This window comes from Zootoca vivipara, chromosome 8, assembly GCF_965207765.1.
Source record: "Zootoca vivipara chromosome 8, rZooViv2.hap1.1, whole genome shotgun sequence".
NCBI lineage: Eukaryota > Metazoa > Chordata > Lepidosauria > Squamata > Lacertidae > Zootoca > Zootoca vivipara.
Window position 1 is genome coordinate 21,403,134 of NC_142591.1, and position 20,461 is coordinate 21,423,594.

Here is a 20,461-nt window from a genome sequence, read left to right on the forward strand (position 1 = left end):
TGGTGCTGATAACACCAAGGTTGCAAGTTCGATCCCTGTTAGGGACAGCTGCATATTCCTGCATTGCAAGAAGTTGGACTAGATGGTCCTCTACAATTTGATGATTCGAAGAAGCCAAGACTAGCAAAGCATGTAAGCAGTTTCGGTGGGGAAGCAGAAATGGCTACTCTACAGTACGAAGTCATTATATACTGAAGGGCAGCAGGATCTCACCTACCAGTCTCTCCCCTGCCCCATGGCCATGACCCCACACCACTGGCATCGCGCTGACCCATCACACACACAAAAAGAGTGCAACATGCTTAACTGGCATTCATGTATGGTGCTCCATGATGCAAGAGAGAATCAGGCACCAACCAAGATCCCCCCCTGACCTTGAATGGAGAAGCACCCCACACATATCGCCCCTCTGCATGGTTGAAAAATGTACAGGCAACCATGGGTGTGCCTGGTGGCTCGTCAGGGGAGGGGGCAGGAAGTGACCCTGAAAACCCAGAATGCACTGAAAGAACATGTGAGCAGGGTTCAAGCAAACCCACTCTGAACTTTAATCTCAGAATTACAAGATTGTGGAGCTGGAAGGGACCCTCTCACATCTCCATTTTTTATTTTCAGACTGCCCATGCGCCCTGGATTACTAATACAGATATGCAAAAGCCGGCACACGGAGACATTTGGCGAGGCTTTTGCAACTTTCTTGAAGTGATTCCACTGCCTTCCGGTCTGCTTCTCTTTTTATATATATACTTTTCACATTTATGCATTTCTTTAGTTTTACAATCAATTTAACATTTCAAAATTTGACTTCCTTCCCCCTCTTTCTGTGGTTCCTTAAATTTGTTTCTTAGCATCTTCTGCATATCCAAATTCATTTAACATGCTCATTTAATTATGTACCGTAAAGATACACTCTTATAAAACTGCAGGTTGTTACAATAATCCTGCTAATGTTTTTATCTGTTTACAATTCATCTGTAAATATTCAATAAACCATTTCCATTATTTATATTAAAAAGTTTGTTGTCTTCATTTCTTATTCTTCCGGTAAGTTTCGCCATTTTTGCATATTCCATGAGATTTTGTATCCATTCTTTCTTTACTGGGACTTCTGCTTCTTTCCATTTTGGGGAAAGTAACATTCTTGCTGTTGTAGTAGCGTACATAAATAAATTCCTATACAATTTAGGTAGTTCTGTGCCTATAATTCCCAAACTGTGCTTCTCGACACAGTTCAAAGTTTCAAGCCATCAGCAGTTTGGAAACAGTATATCAACGTCCACTTGCTCCCCTGTAACCCCATCAAGATCTTAAAGGCCTGCTTTTGGAGTTCTGTTCTGTCTGAGTTGAGGCAGACTTGAGAACACTTTTTCCAATGTGATATGCACTGGCGGAGGAAGAGGGGGCGGGGGATCGCCCCGCCCCCGGCACCACAATCCTGATGGGGTGCCATTGAGGCTGCCCCCCTGCGCTGGGCGCCACGCCCCCCAGGACACGCGCCAGCCACACCCCTGCCTGCTCACCCCCCCGCTCCGCCACTGGTGATATGATAAGTTTGTTTATTAAAAATATTTATCCCCCCCCCACTTTTCCTTGCAAGGGTTGGTTTAAGGATTCTAATTGCGTGACCAGGAGAAAAAAAACCAGCAACTAGCATGTGTCTTACCACAGAGTTCAGAGGGAAAGGGACTCCGATAAGAGAAGCCATCAGCGGTGCTATGTCTGCCTGCAAAGAAAAATGTGCACAGTTGAAGGCTGCGAAGCAAAGTGCTATAAAATTGCAAAGTGGAAAAATCTGTTTTGATACAAACCAAGTGTGAGGTCCTTTAAAACTTGCTGCAGACTTTAGGTCCTTCGAAATAATACTGTCCATGTTTTACTGGTTTTTAGAAAATTGAAATGTAGGTCAGCACAGAAGGGAAACAAAAGTAATGCCCGGAACAAGAGGGGCTTTTGGCAGGGGGTGGGCAGGCACAAGGCGATCAAGGACACACTACGACCAAATGCTGCCTAGGACCTTTGCAGACATAATGTCCTCAATCTTCTAACTGTGCCTGTGCAATGGGCAAAGTAGCAAAGGCTCTGCTCTCCAGTCCAGCATTCAGCATCCCACAGTGAGCCTCTGCAAAAATGATAAGCAGGATGTGAAGGCAATAGCTCTCTCCCACTGTCGTTCCTCAGCAACTGGGACTCAGTGGCATGCTACTTCTGATCTAAGCCATTGAGGTAGCCATCTTTTTCTTTTCTTTTTTACAATTCATTAGAGCACAATTTTATTAATTTAAAGACTACCAGCTTTTAGTAAAGTTCCATGCAGTAGGTTCAATAGAGGTGTACAGCAACAGACAATCAATGTCATAAATAAAGAACAAAAGTTTAGTCCGTTAAAGGGAAAGATTGCAGTGGAGGTTTGTGGGTTTTTTTTTGCAAGAGTAAGAAGAAAGCAAGAGATAAAATAAGATGACCTAGGCCAGGCATCCCCAAACTGCGGCCCTCCAGATGTTTTAGCCTACAACTCCCATGATCCCTAGCAAACAGGACCAGTGGTCGGGGAAGATGGGAATTGTAGTCCAAAACATCTGGAGGGCCGAAGTTTGGGGATGCCTGACCTAGGCCAAGGGTGCCCAAACTTCTTTCAAAGAGGGCCAGGTTTGATGAAGTGAACATGCGTGAAGGCCAGCCAAAGTTGTTGAGCTTTTTTTAAGGATTGAAGTTGTTTTGGGTTTTTTTTTATTTAATCCCAATAAAAATAAGATGACCTAGGCCAGGGGTGCCCACAGGGGCCAGATGAAAAAGGCCAGGGGGCCGAATTAGGCCCCCAAAATGGACTTTGAGCATGCCTGACCTAGGCAATGTGTCAAGTTTTGTTTAAATCTTGAGTTCTCCAGAGCTTTTGCTTGTTTAAACAAAATCTATGCAACCATACATTGTGAAATTATGTTAGGGGAAAACACTATGGAAAACGAGAAATCTGACTGGAATGATGTAGCCATCTTATAATAATAATAATTTTATAAATTGTACCCTGTCCATCTGACTGGGATGCCTCAGCCACTCGGGGAGGCTTCCAACATATATATAGGAAACATAATAAAACAGTAAATAAATGTTCCATGAGTTGCCCCGTTAAAACAGTTTGCAACCCCAGTTACAAATTCTGAGTGTTAAGGGAGATCCTGATTAGAGTAAATGCTGGCCGACAGTAACATTGTGCTGTAGGTGTGAACAAAGGGGGAGATTTGCCCACAAAAGGGAAAGGAAGGGTTCGGCATGCTTTCAATCTCTTCCCTCCGGTTAGGATATCAAAAATGTTGTCATGCCTGCCCAGTTCCATATTGATCAGAACAAATAAAATCAAATTACCTGGCTATTTTAAAAAAATATGTTCTTGCTATCGCTATAAATCATTCTCCCACCTGCATGTCTTGTGGTAGCTTAAATTAAAGACAAATGTTAACCAGCTGTAAGGTACCTGGTTGACATCTTGCCGCTTTAAGGTCTCCAGTTTCCAATCTACGAAAGGATAAAGAGAGAATTAAAGACCCATTTGCGACACAGGCCTAACCAATGTGAACTGATCTGAGGGGGAAGTAAGCCCTTTGATGCTTAATGAGTTGTCGGTCTCTTCTACTCCATAACACACTTTTTCCCGCTGAAACGGGAATCATGCTTTGCCTCAGAACAAAAATCTAAGAAATTTACTTAAACTATTTCACCTTTTTAAAGCCACAGAAAGACAAATTTTAACTACTCACCGATGTATCAAGTTTTGAAAATGAAGCCAGAGGCATAAAACCTCGAGCCACTTGAAGTTTCTACCCTGCTCCTATCCATAAGTTTTAATTTGTATGCCGGTTTTCCATACTTCAAACCATACTCATACTAATGGCTTACTCAAAGGTGGCTTAAAACACGGAAAGATTTTACATAATTAAATCTGTGCCACAAACTAGATATAATGAGCACTCATATTAAGAGTGCTCTATAGATTGATAGCTGTAGTCTTATACCGGTATATACTAACCTTTTATACTCTTTAACTCTTGCCTAATGTTCCTAACCCTTCTTTTAGACTTCCTTAGCTTCTTTTGGATTTTGGGGATGCAGGTGGCGCTGTGGCTTAAACCACAGAGCCTAGGGCTTGCCGATCAGAAGGTCGGCGGTTCTAATCCCTGCGATGGGGTGAGCTCCTGTTGCTTGGTCGCTGCTCCTGCCAACCTAGCAGTTCGAAAGCACGTCAAAGTGCAAGTAGATAAATAGGTACCGCTCCAAGCGGGAAGGTAAACAGCGTTTCCGTGTGCTGCTCTGGTTCGCCAGAAGCGGCTTAGTCATGCTGGCCACATGACCTGGAAGCTGTACGCCGGCTCCCTCAGCTAATAATGCGAGATGAGTGCCGCAACCCCAGAGTCGGTTCCTTTACCTTCTTTTGGATTCTTATAGACTTTTATATATACTTTATTTTTAAACTAAACTAAAAGGAGTTAAAACAGAAACAAATGTTTTTAGATTTTAAAATATTGTACCCCTCCCTCCTTATGCTGGTCTCTGACCATAATAAAGATTTGTTGTTGTTGTTGTACATAATTAAAAACATAGCAAAAGTAAACAATAAATGAAACACATCAAAAAGTATACAACTGTAATTGAATGATTTTCACGTAAATCATTATAAGAACTAGAAATAAAGATACCAAAGCTTAATATCAATAACAGCAGCAACAACAAAAAAAGAGCCACATAATATCTTGGGATTAACAACAACAACAACAACAACAACAACAACAACAACAACAACAACAACAACAAATTATTTCCACCCCGCCCATCTGGCTGGGTTTCCCTAGCCACTCTAAGCAGATACCAACAAAACCTTTGGCTGTGCATGCAGCCCCCTGTGTGAGCTAGCACACAAGCAGGAAGTCTTCCAATAATTACAGTTTTCCTTTTTTATTTCAACTGGGAAAGTATGGTTAACAGGCTAGGTAGATGCCATGCTATGAAGCCAATTTAAATGCTTTGGATCAAGCCGCAGTTTGAACCACAGTTTCCAAGCTGAAATAAAAACAAAGCAAAGCTACAATTAAATGCCGACTTGCCGACTTTCTGGGTTTGGGGGGGGGGGGAGAAAGATTGTGTGGATAATTGGGTCTGTCCATATCTTGACCTCAGGCCACATTTCTTCAGCCTCAGGCCTCCTCCATCAGTAACATGATTTCAAATTACCCAACCTACTTTCTGGAAAGTTTTATAAGAATGTATGTGAAGCAGTTCGAGCTCTTAAAATAAAGCACAGCAGCCTTTTGATGATGATGATGATAACAACAACAACAACAACAACAACAACAACAACAACATATTTATACCCCGCCCATCTGGCTGGGTTTCCCCAGCCACTCTGGGCAGCTTCCAACAAAATATTAAAATAAAATATTCTATCAAACATTAAGAAGCTTCCCTAAACAAGGCTGCCTTCAGATGTCTTCTAAAAGTCTGGTAGTTGTTTATCTCTTTGACATCTGGTGGGAGGGCGTTCCACAGGACAGGCGCCACTACTGAGAAGGCCCTCTGCCTGGTTCCCTGTAACTTGGCTTCTCGCAGCGAGGTAGCCACGAGAAGGCCCTCGGCACTGGACCTCGGTGTCCAGGCAGAACGATGGGGGTGGAGACGCTCCTTCAGGTTACAGTATATTATTTGCCTTTTCATTTTATCATATTTATCATAAATTATTATTATTATTATTATTATTATTATTATTATTATTATTAATTATCCCTCATCTGCATCATCCTACCATGTTCCAAACACTCCAAATGTGTCTAATGTGTCTTCTCATTTTAAAAAGTCCCTGGTAAGTAAATGTGAAATTAAGTATATATTTATCTTATTATTTACTAATGGCATTTGGTGGTACACAGTGAAGTCTAGTGGGCCCATTGGACCAGATGCCTGCATTCATATCCCTGGGGAGCCATGAAGCAACTTCCCTTCTCTTCCCTTCTCTTCCCTTCTCTTCTATTAGTTGCTGTGGCAACTAATAAGATACAACTCCCATCATTTCTGACCACAGCCCATCCTGGCTGGGGCTTACAGGCACTGGGGTCCAACAACATCTTAATGGTGCCAGGCAGAATACCTCAGGGTAAAAGGTTGTCACGCCTCATGTATTTTAAAAGCATACAGAAAAAATATGACCCACAGTGCTATTTTTTCTAGAAAAAGATTTGCCGGAACTCACCATGAATCCCTCCCTTGTTCCCTTATTGCCACCCGAGAGGTGCTGGAACTGAGTTCCGGCAAGTTCCGGCTGAAAAGCCCTGCCCACACATATAATCCTATCTACCTTTTAAAAACGTGTCTTCATACTGTTGCGAGGCGACTTTTTGTGGAGAGTTGATTCCTGCTCCCCAAGCAACTAGTGGAGTTAACGTTTCTGACGGATGACCAGCCCCATGAACCCCTAAAAGAAAACAAAGTTGGAATTACTTCAGAATGAATTGCTGCCCCTGCAATGGACCTTAATGCAGAACAATAAACTGTTAAGATTGTACCTTTTAAATCGTTTGAACTTGTCCAGTGTGACCCACTTAAGAACCTCAAAGGATGCCTAGTGTTAAATGGATGCGTCGAACGCTGCATTTCTATATGGAAACATGGTTGATTCATTTGTACCCATATGGCTTATGGGAAGCTCTTGACTAGACTACTGCAACGTGTTCCGTTTGGGGCTTCCCTTGAAGACAGTCTAGAAGCAGCCAAACACAGCTACTTGACTAGCACTTCAAAGTGGGGTCGTGTGAGACCTATTCTTAAAAAATCTGCACTGTGTACCTGCTACCAAAGCCAATTTATGGTGCTAATGTTAAGTCTGCAAAACTCTACATGGCTTGGGATAAAGGTATTTGAAGGTTTGCTTCTGTCTTACACACACACACACAGAGAGAGAGAGAGAGAGAGAGAGAGAGAGAGAGAGAGAGAGAGAGAGAGAGAGAGAATCTTTTCTATTGTGGGTACCTTGGCTGCAGAATTTTCTCGGCACAAAAATACTGTTTTCTTCTATACTAGCTGCTTCTAGGTGTCATACAGTAACCAACATTTGTTCAATCAGATTTATGGAAATTACATTTATAGTCCACCTTTCCTGCAAGGAGGTCAAAGTGTGGTACAAGTTTCTCCTGCTTCCCATTTTAACTGCACAACAACCTTATGAGGTAGGTCAGGCTGAAGGACAGTGACGGGTCAAAGGTCACCCAGTGAGCTTCATGGCTGAGTGGAGATTTTAACCCCTGCCTCCCAGGGCCTTGTCCAGCATTTTAACCACTGCACCACACAGTCTCAGGTTGGTGCTGGATTTTCTGATTTGCTTAGAATTTTTGTTTTATATGGGTGGGGAGAGGGTTGTATTGATGTGTGCCTTTTTAATGGATTATTGTATATTGCCCTGGGTTGAGTTGTGGATTACAAATGTAATAAATTGTAATAATTCTAACCAAATGCAAACAATATCCTTACATGAGAAAGATGAACAAGTATTTCTGTTCCTAACACATTTGAGTGTGGGGAAGGGGGACACTCTCTTTATCAAATGCTTCTTACTGCTTGGGTCACCAAAGCAGACTTTGCTGCTTGACCTCTCTCCTCTGACCTCTCTTTCTGTCACATCACAAAACGTGTCCAAGAAAAAAAAGGAAATCTGTGGCATTTCCATATATAAAGCAAAGGAGAAACAGTTTTTAATAAATTATCTAAAACTGGGGAAGCAATATGTGGTTTTTTGCATTAAGAAGCCTACTTGAGTGGATGGGGACATACTGAAGTTATATTAATTCTTCTGAGGAGAATCACCACATGAGAAAGATTGGGGTTAAAGGCAGCATTGGCGTTCGTCAGCACTTTAGTAGCTAAGGAAGATGAAGAAAAAGGTCGTGTTTGCAAAATCCTCACCCCAGTCTGTCATTCCATGGTCTGAAGTCAAGATGAAAGCTGTGCTGCCATCATTTCCATAAAAATCCTCAACCATCGATACAATTTCTTTTACCCCTTCATCAACTTTCCTAATATTGTTCTTGTATTCTCTGGAGAGGAGAGAAAGGGGTAGAATGTTTTGACATGATTATAATAGAAAATGAATCCAGACATTCATTAAGGCAGGAGACTTGAGTTACAAGGAGATCAACCAAACCGGAAAAGAAATGCAAGAACAAAGATTAAAGTTTTATATTTAGTTTCCATATCAATAATACCCCCTTGGTAAATTACACTAGAAATCTGGATCCAAGGCACTCCATCCAATTAATTTTTTTTAACAGTTATCTCCTGTGGTATGGACAACCATGATACAACTGGAGATGCATTTGAAAGTTAGCTGACGGATTCTTTACCAATCCCTCCTTTCAACACTAATGCAAAATTGTAAAATGACTCTTTGCCTATAAACCTAAGGAGCCATTGGAATCATAGTTCTCAGTCCTCCAGATGTTTTGGGACTACAACTCCCATCATCCCTAGCTAACAGGACCAGTGGTCAGGAATGATGGGAATTATAGTCTCAAAAACATCTGGAGGGCCGAGTTTGCCTATTCAAACTACAGTTTACAGCTCCAAGGGAGTTGTCAAGGTGGGGAAGCGAGATCTTGTATCGTCTGCTGTAAAGCCTTCTTAACAGCGGTGCCACAATTATGCAGCACCTTCTGCAGGAAAAAGACATTGTCCAGATTCAGGCATTTTTGTTATGGCGCATTTCCTGCAATGGTCGCATGGCTCGTTTTAAAAACAAATGCAAAAAATATTATGTGCTGGGTTTTCAGCAGTTATTATTGCTTGATGTTAAAGTTCTAAAGATTGCCTTAAGACTTTTGTTAGGAATGCAATTACACGGAAAGGATAACAAAGACTTTAAAAGAGAATGGGAACCATATATGAAGAAGCAACATAAAGAATTGGACTCACTGGCAGGGTTTGAATAAACAAACACAATTGTATATAACAAAAAGTAAGATGGCATGTATGGGGGAAATTTTTGGAAAACAACACACAGGGTGAGTAATATGGAAATAAAACAAAATGGGAATATGAGGGAAGTGCAGGGGAAGGGGGGATATGGAAAATTGTTAGAGAAATATTGTTAGAGGATGTATACAGGCAAAAAACTTTTTTTAAAAAAAAAAGGAATGCAATTAAGGGTTAAACTATGCCTGCTGGAGTCCCTATAACAGTTACATCAAAATGCGGCTGCAACCCCTGAGAAATGTGGAAGGGGCTGCAAGTTGTAAAGCTGAACTTTTTTCTTCACCCCCTTTCTCAAACAGCCGTCTCTGCCCCACTCCCTTCTGTGCTCTGACGCATGAAAACCTCACCAAGCTTCTCCCTTAACCACAGGTCTGGATCCTAAATTTCTGGTTTGGGAATCATTGAAAAGTTTGCTGCCATTACGATTAGAAAGGCCACAATGAAATAGGCTAACTAAATGCTTGAAACACTGTATTAGCATAAATGAGTACATTTGCTTACTTTTCCAGAGTCGTCATTTCAGGTTTAAATACATATGTCGCAGGAGGGATTTACATGGATAATACAGAAATATTAAAGTGACATTTTAAATTTCACAAAGGGTACGACCCCCCGTTCTAATTATGCATATCTAAAGCACTGGCTTAACTCCCTCCTATTGCTATCAATTGCACTGAAAGCTGCTTAACTTTGATGGGATTTTACAGAAGCTGATATATTTTAATGCACTGTACCTCGAATGAGGCCGATGAACATGCCCGTTTGTGTCTATTCCCAATAAGTGCAGGAAGAAAACAACCTTCCGCTCGTGCAGTTTAGAAAGCAATGTTTTGTTGTTTCTGGCAGAACGGAAGAAATCCTAGATAAGAAAAGACAGTTATAAATTAACCCGAGCGCAAGCAGACATCCAAACTTCTAAAATTTTGATTTTTTGTTTGATGCCACCAGCATGTACGCAGGAAATTGAATTCTGCAACAGTCCTAGTCCCCCGGATCCTTGCTGCTGGAAAGAGTCTGAGCAACATGGAGATGTCTGAGAGCAAAGCCTGTCAGACAGAGAGACCCATGGCTGCAGCCATGGAAAGTGCAGTGGATCAAGTGTTAATGCAAACAGTGTTCACATGGCTCAAGGGTAGAGCAAGGCTGGCCAGGGATCCACTGGATCCTGAACCAATTCATTTTCCAGAAAGGGGCCCAATCCAGGCTCCTCAGCTGCACCACCCTGGCTGGTGTGCATTGGCAAGGCTTTGGATACAGCGGTTAATAAAAGGGTGGATAAAAATCAATTTTTAAAAAAATAAATATGGATTTTTTAAAATTTAAATTGGATTTTTTAAAATTTAAATTGGATTTTTAAAATAAAATGCTTTTGGAGGAAAAATCTTTCTAAAGATAGTTTTCTATTTAAGTTACATTATAGTCCATAGGCTATGCATTAAGTTTTTCATATGTGCTAAAGCTAAAGCTAAAGTTTTTTTTAAAAAAAAATGTTTAACCACATCACTTAACAAACATGGATACATATGCTATAATGTTATTGTTTTAGTTAAATAAATGGTTTAAATTGTTATTAAGGAAATGATTATTTTTCTCTTTCCAATAAAGTACAACAGAAAAGTTGTCCAAATATGAAGAGTTAACTTATTAAACCTCACAATAATTTCAAAATGATCGGTCTATGTACTGTATTTCTAATAGTATAACCAAATCAGTAATTTTGGATATAACTGTAAGACTACTCTGAAAATTTATTATTCCAAAAACACAACTTTCATCTGGTTGTAATTATTAAGATTATACCAGCAAGAATGACTTCCTGCAAAAAAAGAGATTCAAATGAAGTCTTACTGACTAGTGATTTCAATCGTGATTTCAATTGATTTGATTTAAATCAAATCCACCCGGGTTAATATTCTGCCCCGGTGCTCCCAGCCAGCTCTCTATCCGCTAAACTCTCCCGGTAACAAGTATCCCCCATTCACTTCTATGGGAAAAACAGAAGGGGTTGTTATACCAGCTATGTAACTGAAGCATGGCTCCTGCTCAAGACGCTTGTGACCTCCATGTCAAGGAAGTGTGAGAATCCCATTCCACCATAACAATTTTCCCATTGGAGTCCTCAGAGCATTTCCCATTAACTTCTATGGTGAAAGGAGAGGGAGCCCTGAGAAAGGGAGGGAGGGATTGTCCATCTCTCAATCACATACATACACGATGCCGTAACCACCCAGTATGTGCAAATACCCAACAGAAGAAAAGGAATGAAGCCCAGCATAGCCAGTAAAACCCAGCACCAGGAAACTGCAGCTGAATGAACTGATTACTGAAGAGCACTGAAAAGCACATTTAAAATTTATTGCTTACCCCACCCTGTATTACTCACAGGGAGGGGGGTTAGGAGAGACCGTAAACCTTTTGCCAGGCTGACCGTGCCAACTAGGGAAGCAAAACAAAGATGTTTATTTACCTTAACATGGTCAAAAACCCACGTGTCCAGCAAGCTGGCATCTTCTGTTCCAAAGTCCTCCTTTTCAGCTTCATAGCAATGAGTGTAAACATGATCCCCAGTAGCACCTTCAAGGGGGGGGGAGAGTAAAGGACTGCTCAACTTAAATGTAGGATGGTTGTTTTTGTTGTAAACATAAAACAGTTAACCATATGAAGTGAGTGGGTGGTATTTTACTCTTAAGGAAGCCAGAGCAGCACACAATACAGTGGTACCTCGGGTTACATACGCTTCAGGTTATGAACTCCGCTAACCCAGAAATAGTTCCTCAGGTTAAGAACTTTGCTTCAGGATGAGAACAGAAATCATGCTCCGGCGGGCCAGCGGCAGCAGGAGGCCCCATTAGCTGAAGTGGTGCTTCAGGTTAAAAACAGTTTCAGGTTAAGAACGGACCTCCGGAATGAATTAAGTTCTTAAACAGAGGTACCACTGCCGAGAAGCAGACAAATACACACTTATGCTGTGGAGGTATGTATACTTGTAAGGCTTCCATTACTGATAGTTGGCAGTAGAACTCAGCTCTTATATAAGAATCAGTGGAATCTAAAAGGTCAGAAGGCAATAGGGTGTTGTTGTTTTTCAGCAGACATTCCATCCAAAGTTATTGATCCTGAGTTACGGGTCAACGAGGTTTCAGAATTCCAATTGGAATCTGGCGAGTGGTTAGAAGGGTCTGACTGGAGAAAACAAAAGGGCAAGCTCCGTACTGTACTGCTTAAGAGTCTGTGGGGCAGTCTTTGGGAGAGTGTGGAGAGATTAATCAAGGAACTAAAGAAGAGGCAAGAAACAAGCCTGGAAAGAATGTCTGCAACCAAGAGCAGTTGCAGACAAGGGTCTTTGTGGGAGCAGACAGATGATGAAGAGGAAGAAGTAAACACCCCAAGGCAAAAATCTCTGAAGGCAGAAACTAAGAAGGTCTGCAAGGGGGAGAGGAAGACTTCAGCAGTAGTCCTGCAGGACAGTTAAAGCCTGTGTGTCAGCAGCCAGCAGTTAACCTGAAGAAACAATCTCTATGTGAGGGGGGGAGCCTTAATAACACCTGTTAACATAACTGTAGGGACCCAGGTGGCGCTGTGGGTTAAACCACAGAGTCTAGGGCTTGCTGATCAGAAGGTCAGCTGTTCGAATCCCTGCAACGAGGTGAGCTCCCGTTGCTCGGTCCCAGCTCCTGCCCACCTAGCAGTTCAAAAGCACATCAAAGTACAAGTAGATAAATAGGGAACGCTCCGGCGGGAAGGTAAACGGCGTTTCCGTGTGCTGCTCTGGTTCGCCAGAAGCAGCTTTGTCATGCTGGCCACATGACCCAGAAGCTGTGTGCGAACAAACGCCGGCTCCCTCAGCCTATAGAGCGAGATGAGCGCAGCAACCCCAGAGTCGGACACGACTGGACCTGATGGTCAGGGGCCCCTTTACCTTTTAGCACAGGCATGTCAAACTTGCGGCCCTCCAGATGTTTTGGACTACAATTCCCATCTTCCCCAACCATTGGTCCTGCTAGCTAGGGATCATGGGAGCTGTAGGCCAAAACATCTGGAGGGCCGCATGTTTGACATGCCTGTTTTAGCATCACTGTATGAAAGAGAACGTGCATAGAGAGTGGCCTTCAGGTGCAGCCCTTGAAACAGTGGAGCAAAAACCATTTGACTTGGATCCAAGATTCCACAACACAAGTAATGGTTTGGTACAGGGGTGGGACAGAGAACAATTATATTTAATAATAATAATAATTTATTTATACTCCACCCATCTGTCTGGGTTTCCCCAGCCACTCTGGGTGGCTCCCAACAAAATATCAAACATCAAACATTAAAAAACTTCCCTAAACAGGGCTGCCTTCAGATGTCTTCTAAAAGTCAGATAGTTGTTTATTTCCTTGACATCTGGTAGGAGGACGTTCCACAGGGTGGATGCCACTACCAAGAAGGCCCTCTGCCTGGTTCTCTGTAACCTCACTTCTCGCAGCGAGGGAACTGCCAGAAGGCCCTCAGAGCTGGACCTTAGTGTCCGGGCTGAACACCTCCTTTAAAGCAACAGTGATATCATTAAAGGAATTGTAAATCCTTAAAAACATTCAGCCAGTCCTGATTTGGGTAGTTAAAAATTTAACAACACATTCCGACATTGTTATTTTTTTTCTTCTCACTTGCATAAAATTCCTCATCATCTCTTGACTACCAGGCGAGTACTGTACGTAAATAAAAGAAGACGTTAAATGTTACTTTCCTTGACATTCATAGAATGGTACCTGTGTCTTATTTTAAGCAACGAAGAGTGATGACATTCTAGTGTTCTAACACAACTACATCCACCTTTTCTTTTTTAAAGATAGAAACAAGAAGCAATTTGGCATAAATGCTGGAGAAGTGGCTCGCCATTGGTTCAGATCTTCATGTATGGAAGGTGACCCTGTGCAGACTCTCCATGTCTAGCCTAAGGGACATGTCAATACCTGCAGAAATATTTATCTAGCCAGAAAAGAGCATGGTCCCTTTCCAAGGAGCTGGACTGTGGGCTGAGCAATATGGTGACCACTTTGGGTGATTACTTTCGGATGGAATTGATATACCATACCCCGATTTTCCACACCAATAAGCCAATTAACCCACCCAAGCCAATGGCAACTATGCACACTGTAGAACTAAAGAAATGTGACTCTAGAAAGAAGAACAAGAAGAAGAAGAGTTTGGATTTGATATCCCGCTTTATCACTTCCCGAAGGAGTCTCAAAGCAGCTAACATTCTCCTTTCCCTTCCTCCCCCACAACAAACACTCTGTGAAGTGAGTGGGGCTGAGAGACTTCAGAGAAGTGTGACTAGCCCAAGGTCACCCAGCAGCTGCATGTGGAGGAGCGGAGACGCGAACCCAGTTCCCTAGATTACGAGTCTACCGCTCCTAACCACTACACCACACTGGTGTAAAAAACGTGAAAACCATGGCTAGAGCAAGACAATTGAACAAGAAGGCTACAATCCCTTGTCATATCCTTCCTAATTTCCGGCTGAAAGAAAATACATACTCAAAGGAGAATGTGTTGAGCCTAACCACACAAAATACAAGATATGTAACAGAGCATATGAAGAGAAGGGGAAAGTTTCAATTGCTGAAAATGACAAGATTCACTAAAACTCGAACTAATGCCATATTTTAAATCCCTTCTGTCAGTTCTAAAATGGTATCAGGGAAGACACACTGAGGTTTATCACATTATTCTGGTTCATGGATTTCAGACAGAGGCAGAGCAGCACATATTTTCTTCTCCCCAGGGTTCTTCTGCATCATTTACACAGCTCAAGGATTCTCCATTTGTCACTCCCATCTCATACCAGTTACTTTCTATTCCAACTCTTAGGTCTCTACGGCACAGAGACTGCCCTTCTGGAAGCCAGAGTGATGACATTCCCATTCAGATGCTTCTATAATTAGCTCACATGCACGGTTTTGCAAAATGGAACATTTCAAGGAAACAGATACACTCTGTTTCTAAGCCCCAAGAGAAACACAAATATTGAGAGCAAGGACTCATCAAAACTCAGTGAGAATTATTTCCCAGGCTCGATGTTCAACAAGAACCGGGGGAACAGGGGAAGAGGGGGGGGGAGAGAGACATGGTTGTTAGAAGTTCAGACTGCAATATGTTCTAGCCATAATATGGTAATTTAGAAAGCTCTTTGAAGACTAACTAGGTCAGATTGTGTCCAGTACATAAGATCACAAAGTGCACCATGGACAAAGAATTAATGGCTACTCTCCTTCTGAAAACACTAAATCCAGTTATTGAAGCCATATTTCTTTTGTTCATGAGGCCAAAGAGCAAGCATAGCAAAAAACCATTTGACTCGGATCCAAGATTCCACAATAAAAGAAGAAGGCAATGGTGCCCTCCTATGAATAAGCAGAAATTTCCATCTCTTTCATCCCTTCCCCCCGAAAACAGCTCTGGAATGTCCACCAACCTTGTGAAGCCAGAATTTCAGAGCTGTAAAGAAGCAGGCTGCAGTAAACGGTCAACCCTTCTGCTCAAGTGGCAGTGCCATCTGCTCACACAAGATCTCTTGAACTTTGTATATTAGGGTGCATTAAAAAAAAAAACAGCACCCTGTCACCCTGGTCTAGATAGCATTACATCTACCTATTTTTAGACAGATATACAAACATATGCAGACAACATATGTAGATTTATTGCAGGCATCCCCAAACTGCAGCCATCCAGATTTTTGGGCCTACAACTCCCACGATCCCTAGGACCAGTGGTCAAGGATGATGGGAATTGTAGTCCAAAATATCTGGAAGGCTGAAGGTTGGGGATGCCTTTTATTGGAACATCAGCAAGAAACCACAGTATGTTTTGAAGAACAGAAGCTCTTCATTTGGAAAATATTTGTGACCCTGTGCGGTGTTGCCACCAACAAAGCGTGATTTCCAAATCTGCACATCCCACAAAGAGTTGCAAAGCACTTCCTTTGGATATTGCACTTTGTAGTAAAACTTTTGATACTTTGTAAACGATGCACCGTAAGACTAAAACATGCTTACCTTTAGCAAACATGGGCAGAATATCTGGACTTCCCCAGCTCCACGTGTATTTACTTTCATTGAAAACAGAATCAAACTCCACTGGGTTTTCTTTCCATCCTGTTAGGGAGAACTAGGGGTCAGCAAACTTTTTCAGCAGGGGGCCGGTCCACTGTCCCTTAGACCTTGTGGGGGGCTGGACTATATTTTGGGGGAAAAATATGAACGAATTCCTATTCCCAAATAACCCAGAGATGCATTTTAAATAAAAGGACACATTCTACTCATGTAAAAACATGTTGATTTCCGGACCGTCCATGGGCCAGATTTAGAAGGTGATTGGGCCGCATCCGGCTCCTAGTTTGGGGACCCTGCTGTAGTGTTTTCTAAGGGCGATTAATGCGAGTTTGGATACACTGTTGAAGGGAAATAAAGGTAGCATGCACATTCTGAATGAACATCTGCACTTTTAATGAGCACTCAAACACATCTGTTTCACCAGGTGAGCACATAATGGGAAACCACAATTGGCTTCAGCATTCCAGCACAGAACACAGTCAGAAAAATACGCAAACATACAGATATTGCATCTTACAGTATACATGCAGACATCCCACCCACCGAAAATCATTTCCAAAGGGTCAGATGACATCTTACACCCTATGGGATGTAGTAAGGGGTCTGCAGAAAGAATTGTCCCAAATTGGGAGGGCCTCTGACCCGATACGCTACAACGCATTGGTCAGGAGAGGCTACCAATCCTCCAGCGATACTTTTTGGTGCAAGTTAATTTACCTTAGGGTACAAGTTATAATAATTTTATAGTTAGTGGCCAAATATTCTAAAGCTCAGCCTGTTCATCCAAACAAAATATTTAATGGATAATCAGCATACCTCTTGCAACAGCACTGACGTCTTCGTAAAATCCAGCTATGAGAGCTACATGCCCAGGTCTTGACTCTGTTGGAACATGAGTATGAGATACTCCCCAGCTGCCTTTGGTTAACATAATATTCCTGAAAGTAAGACACAGTGGTAATCGCATGCAGTTTTTAAAATCCAAATCCATGCTTGTAAGGCTCAAAGGAAAAAAGAAAAAAACAGTAGCCCCACGGCTAATTTAAGGAAGCATTTCCACAAATTCAACAATCACCATTTCTAAACTATAAGATTCTACGGCTTTTCCAAGAGAAAAACTCTAATACAAAGCACAATGTGCGGGGGGGGGGGGGAGGTTATCACATCCTTCACTGATCCCTTAAAAAATTGGGATTGAGGTAAGATAGGGGTGGGGGAGAAATCTTACAAGAAAGTAACTATTTAAATATTTAAAATAAGAACAACTACTGATCAAACTGGATAACCAAGTGTATGAAGTGTCTCATTGGTCAAGTTACAATTTTTAAATTGCAGAAATAATCTTTTCTAGTTGCAAAATTTGGGCGCAGCAGTGCAAAATCCCTGTCTCATAGCTAATGAGATTTTTAAAATCATCATCATCATCCTCCTCATTATCTCAGGGGTTGGAACGATTAGAGGAGTATCTTAACAAGAGGATCATACCTAAGGTAAGGAGCATTAGAAATGCCACTGTCGTCCACTTCATAAAGCGAATCTGCACGCAGACCATCGGCAACGAAAAGTACTAAGCGCTGTGCAGGTGGTGGCAGCAGAGTCTGGTGGGGAGTCATGCCGTGGACCAGAGGAGAGGTGAAGTAAATGTCAAAAATAGAGATCAGGAACACACAATGTACCAGGAGACCAGTCGCTACAAAGATCTGCATATTCATGGTGATGGGTTGTCCAGTGCTAAAAAAGCAAAACAATTACAGATGAGGCAAGCAATTGTTTGCTGCATTCTGAGTCTGCCTCTGATTATACGTTTTGTACATTCTCCAGTTCCATAGATAGAGATTTCTTTTTCAAAAAAAATTAATTGATTGCTTAATTAATCTTTTCGCCCCACTCTTCTCCAAGCTCAGGGCTGGGGTGACCCCGGGCAAGGTGCTCTCACTCGTACTCCCCTGGTGGCCCTCCCAAAATGAGTTTACCAGGGGTTGACAGGGTTAGTGCCGGGTTTACGTATAAGCTAAACAAGCTATAGCTTAGGGCCACACTCTCGGGGGGGGGGGGCAAAATATACTTCTTCTTAATTGTATTTCACTATTAATATACTTCTTAATTGTATTTCAGTTCAACAATTACTTCGATAAAATACATATTTTGTGATGTGCAAATGGCTTTAGATACCTATTAGGTCCATAAATGACCATACAGCACATATTCAACACAAAAAACAACGACAATTTGTTGTCGACAAAGGACAGCTGGACATAGAAAGGGCCCCATTACCTTCAGTAGCTTAGGGCCTCATCAAACCTAAATCCAGGCTTGGGCAGGGTAGACAGTGGTGGGGACAAACACCCAGCCCAGAGCTATAAAGTGAAGTGGAGGGCAAAGGGGCTGCAGCCTCTATCTTCATTTGCCCAGAATGTCTCTGGATCCTGACATATTCTAGGAGAATGAAGATGATTGCTCCATCTGTTTTCCTGCTGCCTGGCATTAGTTACAGAAAACTCTGAAGTCTGGTATGTGTCCCACTGTGACAGGTGGACATCAAGCCTGTCAAAGCTTCATATCTCAGATCTGTTATCTTTTGTTTTTAGACCAGTGTTTCTCAACCAGTGTGCCTCCAGATGTTTTGGGACTACAACTCCCATCATCCCTAGCTAGCAAGACCAGTGGTCAGGAATGATGGGAGTTGTAGTCCCAAAACATCTGGAGGCACACTGGTTGAGAAACACTGTTTTAGACTATCTTTGGCTTGTTTCTCAATGGTCTAGTTTTGGGGTGATGCAAAGTCAAGAGAAGAATGCAATTCCTTTGTGATGCACTAGCAGAGGAAATGCCATAGCCTGCAGCCATGATGTTTTTTTCTTTATGTTCTAGAACAGGGGTTCCCAACAAAATTTTCTCGAGGACCCCTCATCGAGCCGCTATTGTGACAAGGACCCCCATTAATTCCTAATCCTAAAATTAAAAAGACAGGGTACCTGCGCAGTTCGAAAGCACGTCAAAATGCAAGTAGATAAATAGGAACCGCTACAGCGGGAAGGTAAACGGCGTTTCCATGTGCTGCTCTGGTTCGCCAGAAGTGGCTTTGTCATGCTAGCCACATGACCTGGAAGCTATACGCCGGCTCCCTCGGCCAATAATGCGAGATGAGTGCGCAACCCCAGAGTCGGTCACGACTGGACCCAATGGTCAGGGGTCCCTTTTACCTCATGTGCACCTTTCCCCCCTTTTGCCTCTTGGTATCCTCTCCTCCTCGAAGGCTGACATGGTCCATGCAGGGTGGATGACAGAGAGGGCTCTCCTGGTGACGGCATCTCAGTGCCAGCAACCCACAGCGGTAAGTCTGGGGAAACCCCTTGTATTTCAGCAGTGAAGCTCAAGGGCAGGTGCAGCTGGAAACTAGTTTCCTTTTTCCAAAGAATATAAAAAGTGATCTTCTGAATGGGATTCCCAGGTTCTTTCATCCTGGGATTGTTGAAAAGGGTTGTGGGCATGGTCAGCTGTGGGGGTGTGGTCAGTCGCTACATTTTCAAAGCACCCCCACTTTGTGGTGCATGCTCTGTATTTTCTGTTTTTTCTCACACACAGCTCCTTCCCCATACAAAAATTGCTCCATTGACTTGCATGGGAGGAAAAAGCACACACACACACACACACACACACACACACACACACACACACACACACACTGGGCTAAATGAGCCTTTGATCTTACCTTGGGGAAGGGTGATAATCAGCTCAGTCACTCAGGGTTTGCTGTTTTGCCCAGGCGCGGTGCCGGCCACGGAGCTCTGCAGGGACGCGGGTGGGAGACGGGGCTCCCTGAGGGGTTTGCGGTCAGTCAGTGCGGAGGCCGCGGCTCCCAGCGCCGCCCCGCACACGAAGCCGCCGAAGAAGCGGCTCCGGGCGAGGCGGGCGCCCAGCGACCGGGCCATGACAGCAGATTTTTGCCCTGCTTCAGGGCGGCAGCGCCCGTTGGCGAGCTTGGCTTTCGCGCGCTTTTTCCTCCCCTCACGAGGCGGAGCAAAGAGAAACTGAATAAGGCGGAGGCGGAAAGGAGGGAAGAGCCTTTCCGCCTCCGCCTTATTCAGCTTCTCTTTGCTCCGCCTCGTGAGGGAAGGAAAAAGCGCGTGAAAGCCAAGCTCGCCAACGGGCGCTGCCGCCCTGAAGCAGGGCAAAAACCTGCTATCCTCACTTCTACAAAGCCGTGGGGAGCACTGGGCGGTGGGTGGCGGGCAGGCTGGCCAGCGCCCCTCCATTCTGGCTCCGCCAAGTTGCGGACCCCTCTGGCATAGCTCGCGGACCCCTGGGGGTCCGCGGACCACCTGTTGGGAAACACTGTTCTAGAAAGAGTCATAGCCACT

The 20,461-nt window shown here is 43.1% G+C and overlaps 1 protein-coding gene across 15 annotated transcripts in view; it reads right to left on the reverse strand.

The window, feature by feature from the left end:
* The window catches only part of PIGN (phosphatidylinositol glycan anchor biosynthesis class N), a 79,747-nt gene that overhangs the window by 51,848 nt on the left and 7,438 nt on the right, over nucleotides 1-20,461 (reverse strand). For 13 of the 15 annotated variants that reach the window (XR_015951640.1, XR_015951641.1, XM_035124683.3 and 10 more), the window contains 9 exons: nucleotides 17,586-17,831; nucleotides 16,917-17,038; nucleotides 16,044-16,142; nucleotides 11,471-11,577; nucleotides 9,738-9,862; nucleotides 7,939-8,069; nucleotides 6,338-6,454; nucleotides 3,470-3,510; nucleotides 1,664-1,723 (listed from right to left, as the gene is read on the reverse strand). Coding sequence is in view for 13 of the 15 variants with exons in the window: in XM_060278028.2 (XP_060134011.2) it covers nucleotides 1,664-1,723; nucleotides 3,470-3,510; nucleotides 6,338-6,454; nucleotides 7,939-8,069; nucleotides 9,738-9,862; nucleotides 11,471-11,577; nucleotides 16,044-16,142; nucleotides 16,917-17,038; nucleotides 17,586-17,831 (1,048 nt within the window). In the remaining 2 variants the exon portion in view is untranslated. Of the gene's footprint in view, nucleotides 1-1,663; nucleotides 1,724-3,469; nucleotides 3,511-6,337; nucleotides 6,455-7,938; nucleotides 8,070-9,737; nucleotides 9,863-11,470; nucleotides 11,578-16,043; nucleotides 16,143-16,916; nucleotides 17,039-17,585; nucleotides 17,832-19,812; nucleotides 20,129-20,461 lie in introns of those variants that run through there. The other 2 variants (XM_088676212.1, XM_088676217.1) reach the window with 2 other exon arrangements.